Source organism: Globicephala melas, chromosome 4 (assembly GCF_963455315.2).
Source record: "Globicephala melas chromosome 4, mGloMel1.2, whole genome shotgun sequence".
NCBI classification, from domain to species: Eukaryota; Metazoa; Chordata; class Mammalia; order Artiodactyla; family Delphinidae; genus Globicephala; species Globicephala melas.
In genome coordinates this window covers 12,222,542-12,240,953 of record NC_083317.1, presented here as the reverse complement: position 1 = coordinate 12,240,953, position 18,412 = coordinate 12,222,542, and the positions used below count along the sequence as shown (strand labels likewise).

Genomic DNA, 18,412 nt, shown 5'->3' with positions numbered 1-18,412 from the left:
TCATTATGTCACTATCCTTTTCCCCAATCAGCATAAAATTTTGCTATTTCAGAGAATTAAGATCAATCAGGTTTAACTGATATTAATATTCTGTACGTTAGTATTCTGTATGCAGAGATTAGGGTCTCCTGCCCTTCACTACTGAATATGGAGAAAGTTTAGGGGCTTACAGTTGTAAGTATGCCTTTCAAATGGTATTTTTAATTTTTAAAAATATGACCAATAACTAAACTGATCCTACATAGCAAAAGCATAATATAGAACAAGTCGTTACCACTAGAGAGCCTCTGACAACACAGTCACATTTGAAATAATCCTAAATTGAGGTTACCAGACGAAATCTTATATTACCAAGTGTAATGTTCAAATTAATCTTTTTCGTTTTAATTTCATCCATCGGCCCACAAAATAACCCAAGCCTTACTAATCTACTATTTTTCTTGTGGTGCAGTAGTCCTTTTCTTTAAAACAAACTATCAAAGTAGTTTCTTAAACAATATGAAATCAATCACCTACCTTACATGAAATTTTGAAGGTTGTTTACAATCCTCTTAATGAAAATGTAAGCACCTCACCATAAAATCCTCCAACAATATTAAATAAATACTTATAGTCCATTACTACAACTGACATATAAGAAATGCTGTTCATTACAGCCAAAATGTCAAGCAAGCCATCTTACAGGTTTATGTGATATGCTATACACTGCAACGATAATTTTTTGGAAAGAAAGATTTACTTTGAGAAGCAGCAGAAGAACCCAAGAAAGCAAAAATCTGTACCAAAACCTGCATCTTCCCCAGCCCCAACAAAAACCTGCAGTGGGGGAAGAAAAGAAAATAAAAGTTTTAAAGAAAATAAGGTCTGGTTAAAAGGAAATAAAAGCATATCAGAGTCTTCTTTAAAAAATGGTTGAAGCTGAATTATTTCAAGCAAAACAGACCCTGATCAGCTGGGCTGTGAGAGATGACTTACAGAGCACAGCTACAGCCCCAGACTCGAACATGAGACATTCTTCCTTATGCCTAGTTTCCACTATGAGGCTGAAAGGTGGAGGATCCAATTTGTGATAGATCCGAAATCCTTTGCTGAACGCCATTCTCCTTTCTTCCGAGGCAGCCCTGTGAAAACCAAGCAAAGCAAAGCAAATGAAGCTAATGTTTCCTTCTGCAGCAAAGGACTGCAAGGCATCCAGAAGTCCCTCCCTGCCAGGTTCTGATGGGGGGGTGGGGTGGTAAAAAAAAAAGGGGGGGGAGCTTGGGGAGAGAATGGTTGATTCCAAAAGATAAGTCGTCACTTAATTTTACCGAAAAGCAAGAGGAAAAGCTGCCAATTCTCACAGCAAGGCAAGGCAGGGTTTTATCACTCCAAGTCCATGAACGGTTTGGTGAAGATGAGTTTCCCCTTTACTTAATGTTTACCAAAAGGAAACATTTTGAGCGTATTTCGCTCGGAGTTGTTTATCAGCTTCCTGCTTCAGAATTTGTCAACTACGTTGAAAGGGAAACGATTCGGAAACTTCAAGCCGATCCTCTGCGGGGCAAGAAGAGGTAGGTGCGAAGGAAGGTTAACAAGGCTGATTCAAAGCGCCTTAGGGGGCGAGATAAGAGGAAAGGATTATCCGACACAACGGGCTCTCCCGGGGGCGGCGGTGAAGGGCAAGAGCAGCGGTACAGGCTACCGCCGCCTCCAGCCCAGCGCCAGGGCACCGCCGGCTGAGGGGTCCGCAGGCAGCAGCCAGTGGATATGAATGGCCACCCGGGAAGAGTCACGAGTCGGGACACGGACCGGACCGAGGCTCCTCGGGGTTTCCCGACAGTCGACCGCCCGGAGAGCGGCTCCTTCCCAGGGGGACATAAGTGCGGAGCAGCCCGATCCCTCCATTATACGCCAGAAGAGATGACCAGGCGCCCAAACTGACTCGGTGCCTTCCCCGCGGGCAGGCTGACAGCCGCTGTCACCTCTGCTCCCCGCCCGACGCGGCGCCCCGCACAACCGGTGGTCTCCCAACCACCCCGCCTGCCCTCCAGTACCTGGCTGCCCGCGGTCGCCGCTCACCGCTCCCGCCCAGGCTGCGGAGGTGGAGACTGCTTCAGGAAGCGCCGGCCCGCGCGCCCCGCAGCCGGTGCGTCTGGCCGCTGCCGCTCCCCGCCCCCCCCCCCACCAGCCGGCCGGCTCACCTCTTCCTCCGGCTCCTCCTCCTCCTTCTTCCGCAGCCGCCGCCGCCGCCGCCGCCACAGCCGCCCGAAGCGTCACTTCCGCTCCAGCAGGCCCATCTCTTCCGCATGGCGCAGCGGCCGGGGGAGGAAGGCCCGCCCCTCGCGGGGAAGGGCGGGACGTCGGGGGGAGGTCCCGCCCCCTCTGGGCTTCCCGGCTGGCCAGGTAACCGTGAGCTGCCAGCCGCCTCCACGCGCAGCGACCTTCTCCTCGGGCGGCGTGTTCCCCAAGCTGCAGCTGCAGGTCCCACCGCTGAGGATGCTGGGAGAGGGAGGATGCGGCCTCCCCGGGCCCCTCGCGTGGGCTTTTCAGAGCTTACCAACCACGGGGAGGGACTCAGGGGAAAAGCTTTGGGGGCTGGGTATTGATAGGTGCCCAAGAAGGGTATCAGGACCACCCCCTGCCTCCCCCGCCTAACTGGCTGGGGGGAGGCTTCGGGACAGCACGCTGGGCAGCAGGGCAGCGCCTGAAGAGCTGTCCATGGTGTCTCACTGCGAACAGCGCAGAGTTCTTATTCTGAGCGTCTGGGTAGGTAGCAGGAAGAAAAACTAATGGCTGCTTTGGAACAACTCTGTTCGCTGCCTTTTCTTCTGGTGTGCTCTGGAGCCCTCAGGAGCACTATTAAAAAAGAGTGCTCGTAAAATGTGTATCTCAGAAATAACTAAATTTCCTTGTCAATTGCATTATTATGAACTTTCATCAAATCTTTAACCGTGGTCATTTTTAAGTCTTTTGTCATTTACAGACAGTTCTGGGTTTACTCTGATGCTTTTGCAAATATGTTCCTATAAAAGGGTTTCATCTTCAAGGAATTCATGGAAAAGACTCTGACAAGTACAGGTTTCTGGTAACTGACTATACTGCTGAACTGAATGAATAAGCATTTTCAGAACTCTAATGGAAAACTGATGAATTCATAAAAGTTTTAACAAAAGATCAAGATGAAAAAATAATTAATTACATGGGACTGAATGAACTGATGAGGATGATTATAATTCTCGTGACTTTCTGTTTGAATTAAAAAAAAAAATCCCACAAGGACTCAGAGGCAAAAAATATACAAATCAATTTTCACTGCAAAGTAAAGGAGCTGTTACAGTGGAGGATTCCTGGACTGAATGTCAATATTATGACATAGTATGAGTGTGTTTCGTGTTTGGTAATTGCAACATTGTTGCTTTTGTTGTGGTCATCCATTTACAATGCTTGGTGTCAGTTTATTTATCTCTTGTAAAAATAAAATACAGTGTGTGTGTGTGTGAAAAAAAAAATAAGAGTGCTCAGCTGTATGTACAGTGGAGTGGAAAGTTCCAAGTCAGGATCTCCAGACTCCAACACGGCTGTACGCAGGCCGAGGCAGCTATGGTCAGCACTGAATGGTGAGTAGCTCCTGCCATCCGTGTTATCTCGTAACTAAAGACATCTTATCCTTTCATCCTATCCTCATTTTTCAACAAATCATTTTTCCTGGTTAATATCAGTGTGTCCCACGGACTTCTCATTCCATTTCCACTTAATAGACGTAAATGCGGGAATGAAGTCAAAACCCGGAGGGTCAAAAGGAATTGAAAACCTGAAGAACTCAGCACCCCGGGAAACTGTTTCCTCTTGCCTTTGCTCTTTCTTGCTTCTTCCCCTTCTTGCTTTTATTAACAGCAAAAGCAGAATTTAAATCTAGCGTGTTGCACAAGATCATTTCCCCCTCCAGGCCCTGTCATCTGGCTTGATTTAACATTTCTTCATCCATTTTAGAGAAGCTGGACCCACCCTGGTTTCAGGATACTAAAGTAGCTATAGTTCATTAGAAAAGAAACCACTTCCTTTATAGAAGGAGATATGCAGAAACACAGGTTTAGTTCTGAGAACTGGAGGAGATTTCTCTCATTTAATATGTACTATCTCCTTAGAAAAACTGTTTTGCTCTTGGTAGTGGTTACTAACAGCAGCCTCAGAATTAAACTCATTAAGATACTCTACTGGTCCTTGCTTGCTCCCCCCCCACCCCCCGCCAGAAGAACCCACTTCAATTGGAGGTTGCACTGGACAGAGAAAAATGAAATGGGAGTGGGTGAGAATGGATTTTTTCTTATTTGCCTTTTCAGGTATAATACTTGTATAGCCCCGAAGGAATACCAGACAGATATGCACCAGAAAAACACATGTAAGGTTATGGCTCCAGAAGATGTGTTGATGTTATTGAGTATGTTGCTTGGAAGTTGCTTCTTATGACAACTGAGACACAGAAAAGTTAACTTGTTAAAAATTACTCAGTTTGAAGTGAAGTTGGGACCACAAACAAACTTGCCCACAGCAAAACTTCCAGTGCAACTGTGTCTGCGTGCGGCTGCTCTAGGAACCTCTCCTTTCTCAGAGTGGGAAATATCTGTGCTAGGCCCTTTTAGAAGTAGATGTTCTGCCTACTCCTGGTTTCTTTCGATTTTGAACTAAGGCAATTTAGGTCAATGTTTCTTGGTTCTTGGTCTGAATTGCTGCTTTTCTTTAAGTTAAACTGGACTCATTAGTAGAGCTGTCAGTAGAAGGCCACAGCTTTACCAAACCCTTTTTGTTTTTTTTTGTTTTTTTGGTAATGGTTGGATTTTATTTTATTTTATACAGCAGGTTCTTATTAGTTATCTATTTTATACATATTAGTGTGTATGTATCAATCCTAATCTCCCAATTCATACCACCACCATCACCCACCCCCGCTTTCCCTCCTTGGTGTCCATACGTTTGTTCTCTACATCTGTGTCTCTATTTCTGCCTTGCAGACCGGTTCATCTGTACCATTTTTCAAGATTACACATATATGCGTTAATATACGATGTTTGTTTTTCTCTTTCTGACTTACTTCTGTATGACAGTCTTTAGGTCCATTCACATTTCTGCAAATGATCCAATTTCATTCCTTTTTATGGCTGAGTAATATTCCGTTGTATATATGTACATCTTCTTTATCCATTCATCTGTCAATGGACACTTAGGCTGCTTCCATTACCTGGCTATTGTAAATAGTGCTGCAATGAACATTGGGGTGCATGTGTCTTTTTGAATTATGGTTTTCTCTGGCCAAACCCTTTCAAAATAGACCACTGTAGTCATGAAATAAGCACATGATCAGGGTTTAAAAACATAAGGGCCATTTTATTAGTGACTTTTAAAAACTTTATTTCTTCTTTTTCTTGTCTTTCTTATTTATACTTCTTTATTACAGCACATGAAAATAGCTGGACAAATTGTCACCAAATTTGAAGAGTGTCTTTGGGCTTGGCTGACTTAAAATACAAGTTAGGTGGTATACACAAACTTCTTAGTGAGGTCCTAAGGGCCTACAGAGATGGGCTGACACCATCTTGAACCTTGAAAATGAGCATGAGGGGCTTCCCTGGTGGCGCAGTGGTTGGGAGTCCGCCTGCCGATGAAGGGGACGCGGGTTCGTGCCCCGGTCCAGGAAGATCCCACGTGCCGCGGAGCAGCTGGGCCCATGAGCCGTGGCCGCTGGGCCTGCGCGTCCGGAGCCTGTGCTCCGCAACGGGAGAGGCCACAGCAGTGAGAGGCCCGCGTACCGCAAAAAAAAAAAAAAAAAAAAAAAATGAGCAATGAGGCCTGTGGTGGGATGAAAAATACCACCTCCAAAAGATATCCACATCCTAATCCCTAGAACATGTGAATATTAATTTACAGGGAAAACAAGTCTATAGATACGATTGAGTTAAGAATTTTGAAATCATTTTGGATTATCTGGGTAGGCCCTAAATGCAATCACAAATGTACTTATGAGACAGCAGAGGGAGATTACACACACACACACACACACACACACACACACACACACAGAGGCAGTGTGAAGACAGAGGTAGAGACTGCAGCAACGTGGCCACTAGCCAAGTGATGTCAGCAGCTACCAAAAGCTGGAAGAGGGCAGGAAGGATTCTTCCCTAGAGCCTTAGAAGGGAGCATAGCGCTGCCAATAACTTCATTTCGAATCTCTGGACTCCAGAACTGTGAGGAATGAATTTCTGCTGTTTTAAACTACCCAGTTTGTGGTAATTTGTTACAGCATCCACAGACAATCAGTAAAACAGCCCAATAGGTGTTTCAGATAACAGCTCCAATAGCTTCGATGAATTGAAGGCAAACATGATTTTTAGGGACTTCCCTGGTGGCCCAGTGGTTAAGACTCTGTGCTTCCACTGCATGGGGCATGGGTTTGATCACTAGTGGGGAAACTGAGAACCCGCATGCTGCAAAAAAACAAAGAAACAAAAACATGATTTTTAAATGTTGGGTTTTGACCAAATTATTTCTCCTACGGACAATTCCCTGTATCAGGTTGAAACATGTATTTGCCGTTTCTTTAGGTCAAAAACACTTATGTCACCGGTAAATGATGGGATTTATTAATTTAGAAATGAATATCCCAATGACAAAAAATATACCATATGTTACAAGGCTATGAATTTTGACAGATTCACCATGTAAATTAGTAATAGGGCCTACTTTTCCTGGATTTCCTTATCAAAAATACTAGAAAGCATTTGGCAAATTTGGGGAATGTTTACAGCCTGATTCAGTTATCTTTTTTTTTTTTTTTTTTGCGTTACGCGGGCCTCTCACTGTTGTGGTCTCTCCCGTTGCAGAGCACAGGCTCCGGACACACAGGCTCAGCGGCCATGGCTCACGGGCCCAGCCGCTCCGCGGCATGTGGGATCCTCCCGGACCGGGGCACGAACCCGTGTCCCCTGCATTGGCAGGCAGACTCTCAACCACTGCGCCACCAGGGAAGCCCTGATTCAGTTATCTTTAATAGCTTTTTTTCAGGTTACACAGCCTAGAGCTAACCTTCATATCAGGATCTGCAGAGACCTATTATACAGGCAGGGATGACTCCTTGTTAAAGAGAAAATGGTGGTCTTGAGAGGCAACACAACAGTAGGTTACAAATAGCGTTAGCTGTTTGCTTTGAATAAGTTCATAGTAAAGGACAAGATTTTAAACTGGAAAAACAGAAATTTTGTCAGTCAAAAATATAGTACGTTTGAGAGCAGAATCGTTGTGAGAATAAAACAAACAAAAACTTCAAAGACTGAAAAATTGCTCACACATACCAGAGTGAAGAAAATTGCAACTGGAGCAAACAAGGAACTTGTATGTGACAAAAATGGTTTTCATTTGGAAAAAGAAACCAAGTCAAGAGAGCTAGGATGGTTTTAGTGACACACAAGGATTCTTGTGGAAATCAAAGGACCAGAGCCATAACAGGGCTTGGCCTTCCTGAGATCAGGGCTGCAGGATGTTCACTCTTCAACATGGCTCTTGGTCCCTAAGCAGCAGGCACCTCTGGAATTTCAACATCTCAAGGTACCTGTAAAAGGTAAGCTTTCATGGTCAAAGTGCTTTTGTAAAGTAGCTTAAAATGGTTTCTACAGGATTTGCCAAACTCTTTATCATTTACCATGTATTGCGAATCATCAAGCACGGGGTATAAGGTACATTTTCCTAAAGATCTTTCTTCTTAAAATTTATTTTATTGAAGTATAGTTTATTTACAATGTTGTGTTAATTTCTGCTGTACAGCAAAGTGATTCAGTTATACACATATATACATTCTTTTTCATATTTTTTCCATTATGGTTTATCACAGGATATTGGGTATAGTTCCCTGTGCTATATAGTAGGACCTTGTTGTTTATCCTTTCTCTATAAATAATGGTTTACATCTGCTAAACCCTAACTTCCAATCCACCCCATCCCCCCGAACTTGGCAACTACAAGTCTATGTTCTCCATGTCTGTGAGTCTGTTTCTGTTTCATAGGTAAGTTCATTTGTGTTGTATTTTAGACTCCACCTATGTGATATCATATGGCATTTGTCTTTCTCTTTCTGACTTACTTCACTGCTATGAACATTGGGGTGCATGTATCTTTTTCAATTAGAGTTTTGTCCAGATCTATGCCCAGGAGTGGGATTGCTGGATCACATGGCAACTCTATTTTTAGTTTTTTGAGGAACCTCCATACTGTTTTCCATAATGGCTGCACCAATTTACATTCCCACCAACAGTGTAGATGGGTTCCCTTCCCTCTACACTTTCTCCAGCACTTGTTATGTGTCGATTTTTTTTAATGATGGCCATTCTGACCAGTTTAAGGTAGTACCTCATTGTAGTTTTGATTTGCATTTCTCTAATAATTAGCGATGTTTAGCATCTATTCATGTGCCTGTTGGCCATTTGTATGTCTTCTTTGGAGAAATGTCTATTTAGGCCTTCTGCCCATTTTTCAATTGGGTTATTTTTGTTGAGTTGTATGAGCTGTTTGTATATTTTGGAAATTAAGCCCTTGTCAGTCGCATCATTTGCAAATATTTTCTCCCAGTTCATAGGTTGTCTTTTCATTTTATGGCTTCCTTTGCTGTACAAAAACTTGTAAGTTTGATTAGGTTTCATTTGTTTGTTTTTGCTTTTATTTCTATTGCCTTGGGAGATGAACCTAAGAAAACATTGGTATGATTTATGTCAGAGAATGTTTTGTCTATGTTCTCTTTTAGGAGTTTGATGGTGTCATGTCTTATATCTAAGTCTCATTTTCCTAAAGATCTTTTAAAGTAAGAGCCCGTGAACTGGTGGACCACAATATACATTCTGAGACTCTGTGCTTGGCATTCTCATTGTACAGGATGACTCTAACCTCTGAGCCTCTGCTAGAGTTAGCACCGACAGGGCTGGGAGGAAGCCAGTACAAATTACCGGGGCCCGGAGGTCCAGAAGCAGACCATGGGCCAGTCAACACTGCCTATCAATACCAATTCCATGTAACAATTTTTAGCCTGTCTGCCTTTGCTGGGAAGTCTGTAGTCACACTCAGCAGCTGTGAACCTAACACCCATAGATAAGTTTAATTGTTCTCATTTTCATTTACTTGACACCACAGACCAAAGTGTTCTTTGCCACAATCAGGGAATGGCAACACTCCCTTTACTATATGGATATTACAATGTTAGAAATCAGAAGAGTTACCGTAACCGTAAAGAACCACTACAATGTAGCAACTGACGTTTTCATATTGTATTTTGCAGCTCTAAAACATTTGACCATTTTTAGGAGGATTTCATGATTTCAAGGGAAATTAGCATTTAAAACAGAATTAGGCATTCGTCCACACTCACTGAACTATACATGTTTACAGAGGGTAAACTTTACAGTTTATAACTCATACCTCAATAAACCTGTCTTTAAAACAATTAGGGAACTCTACATTTTAGTATATTCTCATGAGGAAGGTACTTGCTTGAAGACTTGTGAAATTCTTGGCCAGTTCTGGGTGATGAGGTTATCACTGCAGACAACCATGGTTCAAATCAAATGAAGCCCTCTGGGAGATGATGTGAAACCTAACTGTTTTCCTATGAGATTAGGAAGCTGGTGTGGTAGATGTGAAATTGTGCCTTAGATTTTCTACAAGAATCTGGTTGTACAGGCCATGCTCCCCAAGAACTGCTCTCCACCAATTACTGAGCATGGTGGGGTCCAAAGGCAGGCCAGCTCCTGGAGACATGAAACTCCTCAGAATCGTAACTTTGTATTGAGGGCCCTGTCAGCCTTGCTGGAACTTTCTTCGAACTGCACTGATGTCTGACACCTTCTTTAATTCCTTCCCTGCCTCACGACCTCTCAGCACTAAGGCTCTCCCAGCCTCCTCCCGCCTCCTCTCCTTTGCCCCTCATTGTTATTCCCTGCCCCAAATCTCTTGTATCAATATACCTAACGCCATCTCAGAGACTGCTCCCCAGATGACCTGAACTAACGCACTGGGGGATTTATCGTCCCCCCTCCTTACTTTGGCTGAGGGTTGCTCCCAGGGACATTAGGCAGTGGACACTCCAGCCTGTAGCACAGGCCAAGAGAAAGCCCTCAGGCAGAGCTGCAGGTCTATGCAGGACACCATGGCATCAATAAGGATATGGGTCACCATCCTCACCTGGTAGAAGAGCAGTTACAGTTCCTTATGCCTATGGTTTACGTTGTCTCAATAAAGTAACTTTCCTTTTCAAAAATCTTCCTCATCTATTTTGGAAGTATTTTGGAAGACTGCGCCAAAAGAAAAAACTGCAAAGACAAAACCTCAGCTTTATTAAAATGTCACTCTCTGAATTTATCTTTTGACAATTTCCTTCCTAAGAAAGAATGTCCTTTAGCTATTTCAGGAATAAAAAACTTTGGGTTGTGAAACGAAAACCACTTGTTTTATGCACAGTTCTATGCTAAATTCACCTGACATCAAGGTCCTAGCGTGGTGTTCAAACTCATTCCTAAAACAGCCTGATGGATGTCACATGATGAAAAATCTGAGTTTACTTCAAGAGTCCTTAAATGCAGATATAGGAAAAGTAATCGGTTCAGTGCATTTGGAAACACAAATTTAAGAAACAAATGATGTGCATGTCATATATATATATGCGAGTTTATATGTTTTAGTCCATTTAAGTTGAGAATAAGTGTTCTATTTTAATTCTATTTACTAGGCCACTTTCTCCAGAATGAATTCATCCAGAATGAATCTGTAGGGATAAGCAATGATCCTACGATAAAGATAAAATTGACAGAGCAATTAGAGTGCATGACACTGTTCTAAATATTATTTGACTTGACCAAGGGTACACATGCTAATAGTCTCACTATATCAGTCATTTGAAATGCTCCAACTAAAATTAGTCGCCAGCCAAATATAACAAAGGTTCTATTTAAAAATTAATTTAATGCTTGGCTAAAGCTTAATTACATATATAATTATCAAACAATAGTCCTTAATTTCCAAAAAGTTCCTCTTTTGAAAATCACAGAATCAGAAAGCATAAACTTTAAAACAAGTTCTCTGAGTATTTACAACATGGTATAAACATTACAGAAGACCATGGATATTAAACTGCTTGGGTGTAGCTCATCAGCAAGGCGTGTTCTTTATTGCATATCATAACTCACATATGTGAGATTTAAAATATAATGCTAGATTACTAAAATCCAAATGCATGTATTTTTTTAAGCTGGTCAGGGAGTAAAATCATGAATGAGACAGGAGAGTCAGCCCCAAACCATGCATTAGGTTGTGGATCTATTATTTCCAAAAATGAAACTTCTATGTTCTTTTCAAAAACCTATGTTGCATATATTTATTTAGAGCTCACATTAAACATACAGTTGACTGTAATGCTAATTCAAGGAAGAAAAGTTCACCATTCACCAATGACTAAGTCCACACTCAACTCTCAATTTTAAGGCAGCACAGCTACGGTGATAGCAACTGCTAACCAAAAGGTGACGAATACTTAGTCACTTGCCAGCCCTTTTGTTGCAACAGTGTAGTAATTTCCCTAAGACAATTTGCTACTGAATAATTTTCTGCTGTTAAAAGGCTTACTCTGTAGAAAAACACCACAAATTTCCAGTGTGAAAGTAACTCCATGGTGGTATAAATATATATATATATATATATGCATAATTATACAATATACACTGCACACATTGTTTACAGAGAACAATTAGCTGAGAGAGTTAATTTAAATGACCATATAAAATACTTCTGTAAACAAAGTATGACAGGCAGTTAAGGAAACCATTCACAGACTTCCTAGAAATAATCTGAATTCATTTCATTCTGAAGAAATCGCATTTAAAGACACAGTATTGAATATTAATAATGTTCTTTGTATTAAAACAAGAGCCAATATTTTACAGTTTAAGAAACTTTACATATATACAAAATTTTTACATTGGGAATGGTATTAGAACAAATAGGCTTCTTTTCAGTCTCATAGATCTATTTTCCTTCGATCAAAGACTTAAATTCTTTCACATTGTGGTCACTTGCAACAGACATAGCGTGATCCAGAGCTCGAACACTTGCAAGGAGTTTTACTATCTGTTTTATGTTTTCCCTAAAGGAGAAAAAAGGAAACACAGATCAGCAGGTTACAGCATGTGGGAAAAAAAATTGTCCATATTAAAAAAAAAAACCCGCCCATGTTTAAATACCCAGAAACAGAGGACCCATTTTCAAAACTAAAAACACCCCAAAATCTCATTCAGATCCATCATTTTCATTAATACCGAGAAAGGAGAGAAAGCACTCTATTGCCTAACTTAACTGCTTCAGAGCTCTGCCTTCCATTCCTTCCCAAACCAGAGTCCCAGCTCTCCTAGAGTACACCTGGAACACAAATTATATTCGTGGGTATTCATGACCAACCCACCAAGAGCCAGAGTAATTGCCACTCCTCCAAAATTCACTAATAAAGTATAACCTGGCTTCTTTTTTTTTTTTTGCGGTACGCGGGCCTCTCACTGTTGTGGCCTCTCCCCTTGCGGAGCACAGGCTCCGGACGCTCAGGCTCAGCGGCCATGGCTCACGGGCCCGGCCACTCCGCGGCATGTGGGATCTTCCCGGACCGGGGCACGAACCCGTGTCCCCTGCATCGGCAGGCGGACTCTCAACCACTGCGCCACCAGGGAAGCCCAACCTGGCTTCTTTTATCACCCAGCTAGAAGTCATTCTCAGTAATCCTCAAATTTTAGCATACAACAGGATTACCTAGAAGAGTGCTAAAACACAGATCACCAGGCCCCACCTTCAGAATTCTGTTCAGTAGGTCTGGAGCGGGGCCTGAGAATTTGCATTTCTAACAAAGCTCCCAGGTGATGCTGCCAGGAACTACTTTTAACATTTACAATAGTTTGAACCACTTGTGAGAAACAACACACAATGTGACATTATTGGCTGTCTCTTCTCTACAAAATTGTAGTAAGCACCTTTTAGGGAAGGATTATAATTTTTAAGATTTTGTGACTCACACTCATAAAGTGGAACCTACTTTATGTGCACTGCACACAGCAGGTGCTTAAACAGCTGCTGAAATTCTTTTCCATAGAAAAGTAGTGTTTGTTGATACTTACTCCCAAACAAAAACACTGTTACATATATAAATCAAAGTTTAAAAAAAGTGAAGTGAATAGGATTTATCTAGTAAAAAACAACACATTGAGAAGAAATATTAGTGCCAATAAATAACGACCAACAGCAAAATGACATGGTAAGGATGAAATAAAAATATAAACCAGGGAATTCCCTGGTGGTCCAGAGGTTAGCACTCCAAGCTCTCACTGCCAAGGGCCTGGGTTCGATCACTGGTCAGGGAGCTAAAACCCCACAAGCCACACAGTGTGGCCAAAAAAAAAACCCCAAAATCACCTGGCAAAGATTTTTTTTTAACCACTGAAGTATTTACTATCTACTTTGCCTTTAATTTTATTATAAAAGATAGCAAATTTTCTCTCAAGAAAATAAGGTTCTTTTTCCTGGAAGGGGAACAGGGGAAAAGAAAAGGATTTTGTTAGGGGGTATGACTAATGGTGTGATCAAAATGAAAATGAAACTCTGACATTAGGAAGAATATATGAAATGAAACTTTAAAAAATAAAATTCGTCTTTGGGAATTCCTTGGTGGTCCAGTGGTTAGGACTCGGCGCTTTCACTGTGGTGGGCCTGGGTTCAATCCCTGGTCTGGGAACTAAGATCCCACAAGCCATGCAGTGTGGCCAAAAAATACCAAAAAAAACCCGAAAAACAAAACAAAAACAAAGATTCTTCCAAATGGTGGTACTAGTTGTTATTATTACTACTACTTACTTTTTATGCTAGAGATCTACCCCCAAATTCCATGAACACCCAAGACAATGTACTGGAAAAGGGGTAATGGTTTGTTCATTCCTTCCTTGAAACCTTGATAAAAAATATGTATAAGCTGCTCCCCATAAATCATGAGTGATGACTTAGTCTATGATATGGATATAGAAAAACTCAACATAGAGCACAAACATCTCAAAATTGAGATATAACCTTCAATATACTTTGGGTTTCAGTGGCTGTCTTTTCTAGGGTTTGTATCTGTAAAATGAACCTCCAAAGACCAAGATCCATGACATTCTAAGAGACTGAGATTTCCCCAATTATTCAAGGGAGGAGACAGAAAAAGCAATGATTCACTTACCAGAAATCTTCCCTTAATATCTTCATAAATAAAATATTGAAAAAAGATTAGGTAAAAGTTGCAAAAATGAAAAAAATAATGTGTATTTTTGGTAGGTTTATCAATACTAAGTCAATGTTTACAATTTAAAGTAAAATATAGGGCTTCCCTGGTGGCACAGTGATTAAGAGTCTGCCTGCCAACGCAGGGGACATGGGTTCAAGCCCTGGTCCGGGAAGATCCCACAGGCCGCAGAGCAACTAAGGCTGTGTGTGCGCCGCAACTACTGAGCCTGCGCTCTAGAGCCTGCGAGCCACAACTACTGAAGCCCACGTGCCTTGAGCCTGTGCTCTGCAACAAGGGAAGCCACCACAATGAGAAGCCTGCGCACCGCAACGAAGAGTAGCTGCCGCTCTCTGCAACTAGAGAAAGGCCGCGCGCAGCAACAAAGACCCAGAGAAGCCAAAACTAAATAAATTAATTAATTTAAAAAAAAGAAAGAAAAGAATCAAAATAAAATAAAAATTCAAGTAAAAGATAACCATGTCTCTACTGAAAACATTTTAATAATACTAAACCTAACAACTAAAGACTCTAGATCACTGTTTCATTCTATAATTACAAATAATTACCTTGCATTTCTTTTTTCCACATCAGAGCACCCGATACTGTTTCTGTAAATTGTATCTGCTAAGTGTACAAGGTATCGACAGAAGTTTTCTAACTGAGAAATAGTTCTTTCTCCTTTCAGATTCATGAACCACTGCTTGGGGAAACAACTGATCACCTATGAAGAAGAAAGATGTAAACAGTTAAAACAAAAATAAATTAAAGCATCTAAAAGCTGAGTCTAGATAATGCGTATAATGTACTTAACTAGAAGACTTGCTATTGAGCAACACATAACTAATTACTTAGAAGGGATAGTCTTTTAAACCTGATTTTCTACATAAACTATACAAATACACCTAGATATACCCTAATTTTAAACTTCAATATATAGACACTCAAAGCAAAAGATAAATAATTTCTCCAATATTTAAGTAAATTAGGGACATAAAATTGATAACCAATTGCTTCATTTTCCAGTCTTCCAGAAAGCCCTAAATGAACTGAACTGTCCTTCGATCAGCAGCTTTTAATGTAAAAACATGTATAGCATAAGTACCAAACTGCAGCCTCTCCCCGTGCCAAACAGTTCAGTAAGTAGGCATCCTTGCTGGCAGTAGGAGCCGTGCTGGCCCAGAGAAGTGAAGAGAGCATCACACCGGAGGGGCAGCCTAGGGCAAGAGCCCAAGCAGGATGCGAACAGGGCATGGTGGCAACCTGGCATGGGGTACCAAAACCCGAGCAAGGGGAGGCTGTTTCCCACCCGGGAGAAAGCAGCCAGTGGGTAGAGACAGCTCCCCACCAAAGAACCCAGGGATGCTTGGAGAAACAACTGATTCCAGAGCTGGGCCAAGCAGGTACAAGATAAGCCTGGAACATCATGTGCCAGAAAGCAAGAAAGTGCTCCCCCCAAATTAGAGGACATGCCACAAGGTCACAGAGGTCAACTTGAAGGAACTCACACTAATGAAGTCTAGGACAATTCCTGACAAAGATGCAAAATCTGAATCTATTCATGAGAGAATATCAGACAAACCCAAACTGAGGGACATTCTACAAAATAACTGGCTTATCATCTTCAGAAGGTATGAAGGTCAAGGAATCCAGCACTCTTCCAGATTAAAGGAGACTAAAGAGACATGACAATTAAATGCAAAGGATGATCTGGGAATTTCTTTTGCCAGTTCCTTTGGATATTATTGAGATAGCTGATAAAACGTGAAAAGGGGCCTAAGGATTAGGGGACAGTAATATATAAATGTTAATTTCCTGATGTTGATGGTCATATTGTAATCGTGTACAAGAAAATCCATGTTTATAGGAAACAGACACAAAACTATTTGAGGGTGAGGGAGTATCATGTCAGAGAATTACTCTGATGTGGTTAGGTCGAAAAACTGTACTGTACTTGCACATTTTCTTTAATCATATGATTGTTTAAAAAATAGTTTAAAAAATTATCAAAACTGTATAACTCATGTATATGAAGTAAAAAAAAATTAACTAAAATTATTTCTTAAATGAGAGAAGAGACCATTTCTTTAGTAACACTTAAAATAGCATTCATTCAACTGTTAAAAAATTATCCCCAAATTAAAACTTTTATTAATACCTATAAAAATATTGATACAGATAGATGGATAGAAGGACAAATATACACATATATAACAGTACAACTTTTTATGTAAAAAATGCTAAGGGGAGATTGTCAACATTATACCAACTTCGATAATCAAAGGGGTTTTCATGAAATTCTCAAATCTCTTCAAACAAGGAAAACTTAATCCATCTTAACTCGTATGCTTTAAAAACTACAATATGTGTCATTTAACTCACATTTTGGGCTTTTTTGATGCTGTCATCGCCATATTCTGAATTCTGAAAAGCCATGAGAATGTATCTATTTAATAAACCGTCTATTGATAATTCCTGAAGAGTTTTGTTTGAGAAAATGCCATACCATTGAAGAAAATTCCCTAAGAGCTAGAAAGAAGAAGAAAATTATTTTTCCCCAGTTTTATTGAGATATAATTGACATGTAACATTGTGTAAGTTTAAGGCATACAACAAAATGATTTAAATATATATTGTGAAATAATCACCATAAGTTAACATCCTTCCCCTCACGCAGTTACAAATCTTTTTTCTATTCTCTTAGCAACTTTCAAATATACAATACACTATTGTTAATTACAGTCACCATGTTGTACATTACATCCCCAGAACTTATCTTATCTTACAACTGGAAGTCTGTACCTTCTGATCCCCCTTTATCCAATCTCCCCACAACTCTCCACCTGTGGCAACCACAAATCTGATTTCTATTACTAAAAGTTTGGTTTTTTGAGAAGAAAAAAAAATTGAGAGGCAATGTAAAGCAGTTAAGTACAAAGTAAATTACTTACACAATAAAACACCTTATGAAATACCCTGGACCATGTCTTGCCAAAGCACTAATAAGCAGTTTTGAAGGGTCTGAATATTTCTGATAATGACTGAGGTTAACTAAAATTTAAATAGCCACATGGAGCTAGTGTTTACTATAGTGGACAATGCAGATACAGACCATTTCCCATCATAACAGAAAGTACTGGTGGGCAAATGATGATTCTTAGATAAATGTCCTCCCTTGAAAATCATGCCTAAACCAGTCCTGTGACCCTGCAAAAAGATGGAAATTCTTTTTTTGACTACCACATTGCATGCTTACCAGACTTCATGAACCTGGATATTGGAACTACTTAAGCTCAATACATATAAAATGGAAGCCCCCGCCCATTCCACCATAAAATTCTAAGTTCCCAGTATTTCTCATCTTAGGAAATGGCAACGCTATCCAACAATTCAATCGAGCCAGAGCCTACATGAGCCTTATCATTCTCGCCCTCGCCCTCAAGCTGTCGAACCCCACCTCTCCCCATTCTGTGCCTCTCTCTCAGTCCTTGCTGCCATGCCCCTCATCGAAGCTGCCGTCATCTCTTTGTGGGCCCTGCAGTTATTCAACTGACTACGAGCAACAGCGCTGGTCTAGTTCTCCTCCAGCAGGGCTCTGTGAGAGAACTAAAACCTACAGAAAATGATCTGAGTGACTCCTTACATAATTTTCCCAACGATGGTACAAGCTAGTACCCTTCTAGCTGCATACGCAATGGAGGCCTTAGGGCATCAGGTATTAATTCTTCCACAGAAACCCAGCTGAGAAGAGCTGCTCAAGAGTTTGACTGGCCTGAGTTAGACTCCCATCTCTGCCACTTAACAAAGGGATGAGCCTGGGCAGGTTATTCTGTGCCTCACTGTCCCATCAGCAGAGTCAAGCTCATAGGGCTGCTGTGAGGATTCAATGAGATAATGTGTGCTGCAGTGCTTGGCACACAGTAAATATGTAATAAGTACTAATTTCCATTTTCATCATTACTATCCTCACCTACTTCATTTCATTATCCCCACACAGAAGCCAGAATATGTTAAAAAGGGCAATATTTTCATGTCACTTCCCTACAAAAACCCTTCCACAACCCATATAAGAGCAAATGATTCTCAGCAAAGGAACAAAAGCAATTTAAT

At 41.0% G+C, this 18,412-nt stretch overlaps 2 protein-coding genes across 13 annotated transcripts in view; both read right to left on the bottom strand.

The window, feature by feature from the left end:
- The window catches only part of SYNJ1 (synaptojanin 1), an 89,120-nt gene extending 86,791 nt beyond the window's left edge, over positions 1 to 2,329 (bottom strand). For 11 of the 12 annotated variants that reach the window (XM_060297836.1, XM_060297838.1, XM_060297837.1 and 8 more), the window contains exons 1-2: positions 2,181 to 2,329; positions 976 to 1,121 (exon numbers count right to left, since the gene is read on the bottom strand). In XM_060297836.1, the coding sequence (XP_060153819.1) occupies positions 976 to 1,121; positions 2,181 to 2,287 (253 nt within the window). In that variant the 5' untranslated portion in view covers positions 2,288 to 2,329. The other variant, XM_070045418.1, reaches the window with a different exon arrangement.
- A 5,429-nt stretch (positions 2,330 to 7,758) lies between these two features.
- Positions 7,759 to 18,412, bottom strand: part of PAXBP1 (PAX3 and PAX7 binding protein 1) — a 37,101-nt gene continuing 26,447 nt past the window's right edge. Inside the window, exons 16-18 of the mRNA XM_030880780.3 lie at positions 16,685 to 16,831; positions 14,872 to 15,026; positions 7,759 to 12,151 (exon numbers count right to left, since the gene is read on the bottom strand). Coding sequence (XP_030736640.1) covers positions 12,034 to 12,151; positions 14,872 to 15,026; positions 16,685 to 16,831 — 420 coding nt within the window. The 3' untranslated portion in view covers positions 7,759 to 12,033. The remainder of the gene's footprint in view (positions 12,152 to 14,871; positions 15,027 to 16,684; positions 16,832 to 18,412) is intronic.